Source organism: Papaver somniferum, chromosome 7, assembly GCF_003573695.1.
Source record: "Papaver somniferum cultivar HN1 chromosome 7, ASM357369v1, whole genome shotgun sequence".
Taxonomy (NCBI): domain Eukaryota; kingdom Viridiplantae; phylum Streptophyta; class Magnoliopsida; order Ranunculales; family Papaveraceae; genus Papaver; species Papaver somniferum.
In genome coordinates, this window is record NC_039364.1 from 52,499,303 (window position 1) to 52,510,625 (window position 11,323).

An 11,323-nucleotide genomic window follows, 5' to 3' on the forward strand; every position below is an offset into this window, starting at 1 on the left:
TGAAACGGACATGTATGTTGATATTGGCGTCAAGTAATCACGGTTCTCCAAATGCGCGACACCATGCTCCAAGGAAGTGGGATGGTATCACCATCTAACTAATAAATTTTTTTGCACCATGTTACATTGGATAACCGCAAAAAGGTTGAGCCCGGCCGTAGGCCGGGTGATACCTAGTAGTCCTTTATATACAATTAGGAATAAAACCCTAGCTACTATATTGGACTGCACATCCGTGGGTCAAAGCCCTACAACATAAAAATAATTAAATAACAATGCTAGAGCAAAATATTTTGTGAAAACTACAGTGAGACCCATTCTCCCAGATTTCTCCACTGTCAAACCCACCGACAAAAAACTTCAGGCGCGCACCCATTTCCTCCGTGAAAATTTCTCCCACACCCAGAATTTCTAAAATAGTTTCTTTCCTTATTCTTCTTCGTTTTTTCTTTCATGACTCCCCTTTATCAAGAGAAAAAGGGGATCTGAGGTGATGGAAAAAGATGAGTATGAATGCTGATCCGGGGGTTTGAATCGGTGAAGATTTTGAGCTGAATTTTATGCCGTCAGTGGACATCTTGATGGACTGAGAATGGGTTTTGATTGAGACTTCTGGTAACACAAAATCAAGGGATTTAGGCATATGCCATCGACTGAAATTGGGTTTTTGTATGTGGTCGAGAAGTTTATCCTCTCAATCATTTCGTCCCTGAAAGAGAGAAAAAGAGGAAACAGCTGCTGCTGGTAATACCATATCGAGAAGCGAGAGAAGAAGATGAATAGATCATGAATATAATGGTCTGTAGCTGAAATTATAAGTTAAAGGGTACCGTGAGATTGAAATCAAAGCATATGAGATGAAAAAGGGGATCTGCTGAATAAAATGGGTTTTGGATCAATAACACAGAGATGATGGAATTTAGGTATGGATTTGCTGTGAATCTGAAGATGGGTTTGATTCTGGTGAAGAAATTGAACTGATGTGATGCAGAGATGCTATGGAAGAGATGAATTTGGGTTTTTGTTGGTCGTAAGATTCTGATGAAGACACTATAGAGATTGAGCTTTTGCAGATCCAATTGAAGATGTTGCTGCTGATTTAATGGGTCTCGGTGGATGAATAAGATGAAGAACGATGTTGTGATGTTGAGAAGATGGGTTATGAGCTCGATTTGAAAACAAAGAAAGAAGCGATGAACTGATCTGTTGAATGGGTTTTGTGATGAATCCAAATCGAACAGAATGGCAAGAGAAGCAAATGGAATGGTTCATGGGTGGTGGTATGCAATGTTGATGTTGTGGTACAAATTGTAGGAGGAGCTGGTGATGTTCGACAATTGGGTTTATGTATCATCAATATGATCTATAGGACTAATATTTGGACACAGGCGCCTGCGTTTCAGAATCTTCGGGTGTTCATGGTGTGCGTGTGACGTGCAGCGGGGAGACGGAAGTGGTGTTAATGTTGGTTTCAATGAAGTGAGTTAGGAATGGTGGTGTTGAAGTTGGTTTGAATGGGTTATGCATTTAAAAGAAAATGGAGCTAAAAGGATGCTGCAGCGGGGAGACGGAGGTGCAAATGGGTTTGGTGTGTGTGTGACGTGCATTTAAAAGAAAATGGAGGTGTGAGTAGTGATGCATAACAGGTTATGCATCTACAAAATTTGTTGTATAACTTGTTATGCATTCTCGAAATTGGTTGCATAACACGTTCTGCAGTTTTTTTTTTCCGCATAACTTGTTATGCAGTCCAGAAAACGGTTGCATAACACGTTATGCAGCTACTTTTTCCTTAGTATTGAAACCAACAAAAAATAAGGTTGCATAACTTGTCATGCATCTACAATGATATCTACATAACATGTTATGCAGTCGTGAAAATGGATGCATAACAGGTTATGCATCCGAAAATATGACTGCATAATGCATTATGCATCGAGAAAATTGTTGCACAATCTTTTATGCATCGAGAAAATAGATGCATAACCTGATATGCATCCGTAAATATGGATGCCTACTGCATTATGCATCAATTTTTTTATGTACGCACTAAAATCAACCAAAACAATGGTTACATAACTTGTTATAGATGCATAACTTTGTTATCCAAATGCATAATTTGTTATGCAGTGGAGAAAATGGTTGCATAATTCGTTATGCGTCTGCAGAATGTGTTATGCATCTTTTTCGGTGGCTGCATAATAGTTATGTATCAAGTTTTCGGAAAATTTGCCTAAAATGATGATCACCTCCAATTTTTTCGTGAAAAACAAAAATTTGATATTTTTGTTTGTACTCGTTGCGTAGCTCTCTTAAAAAGATTTCCAACGATATAAAATTTATAATTATGGGTGACAAGGAAATAATTTTGAGTGTCACCCTACCTAAAATTAATTGTGGGCCTGACAATGAAAATATTCTTTTTTTTTGGTCTCCCCCTAATTTCCCCAAATATTTTCTCATTACCCAATCGTCTTAACTCGTTAACAAACACAGGTAGACGAACCGAGTCACCCATCACTAGTCTCTGTGTATAAGTACAAATCCTGGTGCGACTCTTTGACATAGCTAATCGAAAGATTCAAGTTTACTCTCTCGAAAAATGGATTATTCTGAACAAGAGATAGATTTATTCGGCGATGATGATGAAATAGAGAAAGAGAAAAACAACGATGAAGATGATAATAGTAGAAACTCGTCATCTTCTTCCTCATCATCGTCCTCTTCTTCATCTGGTAATGCTAGTGGTGGTGGCAGTGGAAGCGGTAGTGGTAGCGCTAGTGGAAGTGGAAGTGGCAGTGGCAGTGGTAGTGATAGAGATGATGAAGACGAAGTAGATAATAAAGATATTATTGGTAGAAGAGGGTTTGATGAAGACGATAGTAAAGATCTGTTTGGTTCTGATAATGAAGATTATGTCAGAACTCTAGCCTCTAGTCCTTTTTCTGTTCCCAGTAAGTTTTCTAACTTCTCCATGTTCATGGTCTTGGAAAATCTTCGTGTCATTTTGGTTATGGAATAATTAGGTTTTGATATTTTTGTATGTTATGTATTTCTTCACTTGTTCTTTTCTCAATTAGGTCAAGAGATTTGTGGTTTTTCCATTCTGAACTTTAAATTGCATATAGGTTTGAACCATATTTTATTGTTCTCTAGGTTAACTGGTTTTATCGATAATAATATGTTCGCACTCACAGTTCAACCCTAGTTTCCACATCCTTCAATATTGTCATTTACCTAAGGGTTCCATGTTTTTGGTGGTAGTAGAAAAGGAATTCTGAACTAGAAGGCTTATTGGATGTTTACTACGAATATTGTAGGTTGGCACTGGAATTTATGCTTCATTAATGTAATTTTAGTGTCTTATCTGTGGAAGAGTTTTTCTACTCAATCTCCTTTCCTCCCTTGAACATTTATGGATTTTTGTTGTTTTTCCTTGTTCTGTATATGGCAGCATTACCTCGTATACAAAACATGAATAATCCTTCCAGGGGACGTGGTGGACGCTGGCAATCTGGTTTCCAAAATGGGAGAGGAGGACATGGAATCTTGCCTCGTCCTGGGTCTTATAATCAGCGGCAGGGTTATGGTGGTTATGCTGGTGGTAGGTATCAACAAGTACGAGATGAGCGTTTTGTTTCTGAGATGAAGTTCAAGACTGAAGAAACTTTATCAAGGAAAGCTATCACATTTCAAGAGGTAATTTGATTGTCTCCTACTTGTTGATTATTAATATGGGAAAATGTGGAGGATCCATAGAATTGGTTTTGAATGTTGCTAACTTCGCCTGCTTTACATGATCATAGGGCACCTCACCCTAAACGTTAGGAGTTCCGTATTATATCTGTCATCCCTAAATTTACATCTTTGTATTAGTTGCACCTTAGTTGCCAGGAATGGGTGCGAGGTCAGGAGCGGTTGCGAGAATTGTCAAATATGGAAATAGTCTGAATGGAGGAGCGTGACAGGAGCTTGTGCATTGTAGTTAGTAGTTTTTATAGGTCGATTACTTCTACTACTAATTTATTAAAAAAATATAAATCAAGAAGACAAGAAGAAAGTATGCCTTTAAAAGTTGAGAATCTTAAAAAAGGGTGTATTTGCCAATCTGATTTCTTCACTTTCCATTGTGTCTGACCGAAAATCCTTTTTCGGAATGAGTTGTGATGGATATAAGCTCTTTTAGAGCAAGGGCTATGGGATAGTGTGTTTTGATGTTTTGACACACTATCCCTTTCAACATGGGTTAGGGAAGAGGTGATAGGATGTTTTATCCCAGTAAGCGGAAAATGTTTACCCGTCTAGGTAAAATATTTTTTATGTTAAAATCAAAAGAAATTAGATTTCTGGTCCCCGTAGTTATGAAATATATAAAATAAGAATTGTGGTCAAGTGGCAAATGTTTAGCTGCTTAGTTCATTTTTTCCTTAAGTGGCAAATGTTTACCCGCTTAGTGAAGACTTTCGGACACTACTTCACTTCCGAACGAGTTTGAGGGATAGGGGGACCTCTCTACTCCCATAGCGGGAGCAAATTTGATGTTTTTTGCTCCACTACTTCACTTTGAAGTAGGATTCTACTTCCCATAGCCCTTGGAGGCACACCAACTGTGAGTTTCTAGAGAGAGAGAGAAGAAGCATCTAAAGTTTGTTTTTTTTTTTGATTAATAATAAAAGTATAAACTAAAATAACTTAGAATACCTAGGTTGATCTAGTCATAGAATTGTTTTGTTGCTTTAGGAATGGTGTTTCTAAGTTTCTAAACCTTTGGGGGGACGCTCCCAACAAGGTTCTCAATCTCAGTGAGAATCGCAGTTCCCACTGAGAACCAAGGTATGGTACCACGTTTTTTGCTACTAAAAGTTGCACAACTTCTTTATCCTATAATCTGTATAGCAAAACCCTTATCTACATCATGTCATTTGTAATTCAGTTTACTACTTTGTAAATTCTACAGCCATCTGAACTTGCTTGCTATAGCCGCGATGAAGCTGGGGATGTTTATTTTGATGACCGCAGCTTGGTAAGCCCTTTGGCAAGTCTAATCCATCAAAACCTTCTTTACTGATAGTAATTCGTCTTTGTTGTAACTTCTCTAATCCATAGCATTTCCCGTTGTACTCAACCAGAGACTCTTTAAGCGCCTTATATCCGAAGATGTTGGGGCTGATTTAAACCAGGGTTTTGACACTTTCATCGAGAAAAAAGGTAGCTTTATTCCGAAAATTCTCAAGAAATATTTGATTACGGTCAGAGATGTTTTAAGGATAAGTCATATGGGGAAACTTTCATATGTCTGTTTGCTCAATTATTGACTGTATTGGAACCTTTATTGTTCTTCTGATATCAGACTTGGGTTCCGAGGGATTTGGTGATCTGCTTGCTTGCATAAGAGCCAAGAAGATTCCACTTGAGAATAATATCCATTTTGTGGTATTATAAAGTATCTTCCACTTATTATTTCTGCATATGAGTCACTTTTTATAACATTTTCTAATTTCCTATTTTTTGGCGCAGACGTACAGAAACAACCTTAATAAGGTAATTTCAACTCCTTAACACGAATTAGTCCACTTGTTTGTGCTCATTTCCCAGTAATTATTATATGGGGCAATAACATTTTGAATACTACAAGTTTTTTTTTTATTTCAAAGACTTCTACTTTTAGTGTTAATAATATTTCTCTTCTGTAGATAATGGCTACTGCTTATGTCAGACATGAACCATGGGAAATGGGGGTGCATAAAAGAAAAGGGGTTGTCTATCTTGATGTCCATAAACTTCCAGAAAGGCCTCAAAGTGAGACTGATCGTCGAAGGTATTGCTTTTTTCTCGTCTCTTTTTTACCATTTTAAGAAACAAAGTCCTTTGTATGAAATTGGTGTAGCCATAAAGTTTATCCGCTATTTAGTTTTAGAGGAGTTATTATGGGTATGTATCTTGCTTTACTTTTATAAAAGATAGCGAAACACTCAATAATCTTATATGAGTTTAATACTAGAATCTGGCTTATAATATACTAAAAAAGAAGAGTGAGTTGAATCTGTAGAAGTAGTTAGTTTATGATTAAGGTAAACAAGGGAGAAAATTCTTTGAAATCAGAGTTAACATATAGTCCAGTGAGGACATCTTTTAGCATATAACTTAATTTGCGATCTTGGAATTCTTGAACTAGATGTTATTGGGGGTATTGTTTTGAGAATCTTGCGACTGAAGAATCAAGGAGAGGTGATGGGGAAGGAATACACCATGTTGATGCAAATGCTGAGTACTGTTCTGTGATCAAAACCAAATTAGGAGCTCATCGTATACTTATGGGTGCTGAAATGGACTGCTGTGATGCAACTGACGATGGAAGGAGGTTCTACATTGAGTTGAAGACTAGTCGGGAGGTCAAAACGTTTATTTCTAGTGATCAATGCTGTAAAATTCATTTCTTTCTTTCGATCATGTGCGTGCCATAAAATTGTATTCAACTTATGACTCCTCTATTTTTCTTCCTTCCCAAATTACAGTTAGAGTACCGCACTGAGGAAAGATTCGAAAGGGACAAATTGCTCAAGTTTTGGGTATGTTCTGTTCTATTGTTCCTTGGTAGTTTTAACTTTAGTAAGCTGTTCATTTGATGATATTTCTGTTTTAAGGATTCTTTTCTTTAGCTTTCGGATGACAAACACAATTATTCAAATGTTGTCCATATTAATGTACATCTAATGGGTACTTAATGATGCAGATCCAGTCGTTCCTAGCTGGTGTTCCTTATATTGTTATTGGATATAGGTAATCCTTAACTCAGCATATCTTGAAACCCTTCTAGTATCATTATATTTCATTCTTAAAGAAATGGAACTAAATTTTATTTGTTGACGCTGTATTTGTAGAACTTTAACTGCTTGATGCAATTTTATAGGAGTTTATCTTGGTCGTCAGCACATTCAAGACCGTACACCTTTCTTTTCACTTTAGGAGTCATAGTAGTCATATGCATTGTTACTACTATAGCCCCAGTTACTAATAAATTGAACTAATGGTATCTGGACTGTGGGAAGCTGCTAAAGGATAAAAAAAACATAAGAACTCTAGTTCATTTCCATTTTGTGTTTGATGGCAGTTTAAGTTTCCTGTTTACAGTTTGAAACCTATATTTTCTTGTATCTTGTCAATGATCTTCCTTTTAACTGTGTCTAATTGAGTCTGTATTCTAATGTCAACAAATTAGATTAAAAAAAAGCACCAAACATGTGAAAAGTAATAGTTGAATACTTGATCATAAGAATAATATAATTTGTTAACTTTATCTTGGATTGTCGGCGAGTTTCCCAAAGTTACAAAATCACTAAACAATAACTTTAGGATCCATTCAATATGGTCGCTTCTTGCTGTCGTTATAAAATTGGCTTATACAAAAGGTAAATATATTGACATATTTTTCCTCTGCTACAGGGATGATGGGGGCAGACTTGTTCGCACAGAGAGATTGAGAACCAAAGAAATTACGCAAAGAGTAAAGATGAAGAACTATTGGCAGGTCTAGAAATTTTGTCTGCCAATTTCTGAATATATAAGAAACTCTATCGATCAGTTTAGCAAGATAAAACAATCACATGCAAACTTGTTATAGGTTGTAAAATGGACTTGTTTACATTTGACTCCTTGAAAGAAGAAAAACAAAATGTTGGACTGCCGTAGATGGTCATGTAAGGGAAAGTACTAAATTAAGGTGAAGTACGGACCATTGGAGGATGGCCTGGAGAATGAATGAATGAGAATCAATATGTGTTGGTTACTAATAACTGAGAATCATAATTCTTTTGAACTAAATTGGTGTTTTTACTTTTCTTTTGGAATGGGTTGGCAGGGAGGTGTCTGCCTGGCGTTCGCAGATGAGGTGTTGTGCTGGCTTTACGGAACTGTTAAAGAAAGTGAGCTTCTCGTCTTTTTCTTCTTTTTTTTCTTCCTTTTCAATACACCCTAATGGGTCTCTTATATTTGTATTGAAGCTCATTTCTTCCTTTTCATGACACCCTAATGGGTCTCTCATATTTGTATTGAAACTCATATTTGTCAGTCCTTGGTGTTAAATAACATGTCGTCATTATGAAAGCAATAGTTCGTAAGTGACCAAAGAGTTCTGCATGATAGAAATATTCTCGAGAAATTAGAAGACCTCACTTGATAATGGGTTGATGTTAATTTAGTAGTATCAACATAATTTATATGGATCAAAAAAAAAAAAAAAAAAACATAATTTCTCACTACCACCTGATTTACCATACTATGCAGTAAAGCTCGTGTATTTCATTATTTTGTCCGACCTTAGAATGTTTATATGTTTTGCGATAGTAAATGTATAGATAATCGCTACTCGATTGTTTTTGACTTGTTGGTAATTGCAGATGAAGACTATATCTTGCAATTTACTCATCCTTTTACCCGTTTAGAGCTACTGCAAGCAGCATCTTGCCCTGATGCAATTACAAGACATGTAGAGCAATTATGAGTCCCGTGTTCGCAGCATTAATAGATTATGGAGAATTGGAGATACAAGTATTTACAGTTTGCTTTTCTTTTGAGTTTTGAGCTAAAAGGATATATACATATATATGGTCCAAGTTGACCAAGCGCATATTCTTAGATTTAAAATATAAAGTGTTGTAGATTAGAATTTCAGCAATTTTCCTGAACTTACACTCTGTAATGGTTTAGTTCTATAACTTATTAATGAAAACATAAAAAGAATTTTGAGACAACACTGTTTGCGTTTTGAAGTGTTCAAGTGTCCTTGGTGATTATTTCTGATAAATTTAGAGGGATGTTGCGATTTGAAAATAAGAAGGCAGCGCCTATATATATATATTTTAAAAGGAGAAGGAGATATAGAAAATAGGGAGAAAAGAGAGATTCTTGTTCATTAAGTGTGTATAGAATACAATGTTTAAGGCTTTATTTATATATATATATATATTTTTTAAAAGGAGAAGGAGATATAGAAAATAGGGAGAAAAGAGAGATTCTTGTTCATTAAGTGTGTATAGAATACAATGATTAAGGCTTTATTTATATACATAGAAGACTTGGTGTCCAAGATATGTAAATCCTAAACTTAAACACGAAGGACATCTTAGTAAATAAACTTGGTTTATAACACCCCTGATGACCACTGTGGCTAAGTCATTACAAACATATCAGAAACCTGAAATTGCAAGCATGTAAGACTTGAAACAGTGTTGGACACGCATATGTTGCCTCGTTAAAACCTTGACAAGGAAAAACCCAGTGGGACAAAACCTTGACTAAGGAAAAAAAGTACAACGCCATAAAGTCCAGTGAATGCACCTTAATTTGATGATGGCGCTCCCCCTGATAAATACTTCAGTCAAATCTTGGCGTATAAACCTTTGAGTCGAGACTTTGCAATTTGAAGAAAAGAATTCTTGAATGCAGAAGACTATTGTGCTTTCATGAAGATGTCGGATAGTTGATGAAGTCTTGTTTTGTGTTGCACAAGCAGTAATGCCTTCGATTGATACTTTTGCGGAGTCTACATTCTTCTTCAACACATTGAGAACTTGTGTCATGGATTGCTAGCTTCCCGAGATGATTTGTAGAAGTTGTTGATGTAGTTTCTTCAACATAGAGCCAAGATGTAGATAAATTATCATAAGTGAACAAAACTGAATTTGTGGTCATACCTTATGTGGATCGGAATGACATCCAAATTACTAAGAGCAAGTTATTTTGATTTGGTCTAACAAAATGACCTAGTTAATGGTGGGAATCCACCAAATAACATAAATTATACAACTCCCCCTTGGATGACCACCATGTTGAATTAAATTGCCTCACTAAAACTTGTCAATAAAAGCCAATGGGAAAAAATTTGGACGAAGTAAAAAGAGCATAAATATCAACATTTTAGAAGAAAATTAAACGTCAATGAGATGTTGCCTCGTTAAAACCTTATCAGGAAAACCACATGGGACAAAAACTGAATGAAGGAAAAAGAGTACAACTGTTGAAAAAATATATGGATGCTAACCCAACAAAATGAGTTTTACAGCACACAAGCATCAAACAAATAACTCTAGTCTATCTCAAAGAAGAGTTTAAGCTAGCGTAATTCTAACTGCAGATTTAAGGAAAAAATAGAATATATACTTCTAAAGCGTGGATTTTTGTGTTTTTAAGGACTCCTCAAGAGACCTGTAAAGTTGGTAACATCAACTAATTAATCCGGATTTTCGGTTCGTACCAAATTTCTAAAAACACATAAAGGATTGTTAAACCTGACATAATCGAGTCAGGTGGCTGCCAGAATATAATTTGAATCCTACAAGGATTACAGATTTGAATATGTTCCCAATAACATTTCTTGTGTAAATACAATATGAGCCCTTTAAGGATTACCACGCCAAATGCATCATATATGGAGAAAAAAATATTATTGAATCAATCCTAGGGTCTGAGCAAAAATTCAACCCTTGAATCGTTTTTACAACGAACATATTTCCCATACAACACATTATGACTACACCAACCAGTAATTAATAGGCTTAGCAATTTTAAGGTGTTGAGTCTTGGATCCAAAATCGCGTTGATAGAGAAATTAAACCAATCTAATTTTAGATTTGTATGCCAACCAACCACATTAGTCGATATTCCTCTGCAGAGGGGTTCAAAACCACCATCATTTAGTAGCTACTGTAAATGAATATTCGACAATATTACCTAACTACGATCCTACACAATTCTCAAGTGTATGTACATCTTGAAAAATTCACAGAATTGCTGGTACCAGCGCCCGCGGGCATTATAATCTCCTTATCTTCCAGTAAGGAGATATGAATCATGAGAATGTGGATCTTGTTTTGATAGATTCAATTGGAGCACTATCTATAGCCTCTTAGAAAATGCAACAAAGTTCATAGATGTGACTGGATTCCTCTTAAGAGGTAACAACTTATATGAAAGCAAAATGAGAAATTTCACGTCAATCATATAATGACAGCCTTAATCGATTTGATCGTGATGGGAGAAGAATTAATATAACTTTTAAGTTAATGAACACTAACGTCTGGTAGTGTATAGTCTCCCCCTGATTATGGCGGAAATATTTTCATCTCAAACACGAAAACAAGTTTCGTAAAGTATTATCCGATTAATTCGAGACATATACTTATTATGAAATATGTCTTTCGACATAAAAATATAGTCTCAATAGACATATATATTTACCATCAACCATGGGTTGCATTCATTACAGCTAAATAATCTCCAAATAATTATGTGACCTCTAAGGTGAACGAGATAATGATTTAGAATC

General features: G+C 35.8%; 1 protein-coding gene across 1 annotated transcript; it reads left to right on the forward strand.

Moving 5' to 3' along the window:
- Positions 1-2,518: 2,518 nt before the first annotated feature.
- LOC113297298 (decapping nuclease DXO homolog, chloroplastic-like) lies at positions 2,519-8,752 on the forward strand. The gene is made up of 13 exons (XM_026545734.1): positions 2,519-2,954; positions 3,455-3,699; positions 4,958-5,023; positions 5,130-5,208; positions 5,351-5,433; positions 5,518-5,541; positions 5,694-5,818; positions 6,176-6,392; positions 6,516-6,569; positions 6,734-6,780; positions 7,444-7,528; positions 7,859-7,922; positions 8,397-8,752. The coding sequence occupies exons 1-13, from the start codon at positions 2,603-2,605 to the stop codon at positions 8,498-8,500; spliced, it is 1,545 nt and encodes a 514-aa protein (XP_026401519.1). The 5' UTR covers positions 2,519-2,602; the 3' UTR covers positions 8,501-8,752.
- Positions 8,753-11,323: the final 2,571 nt, after the last annotated feature.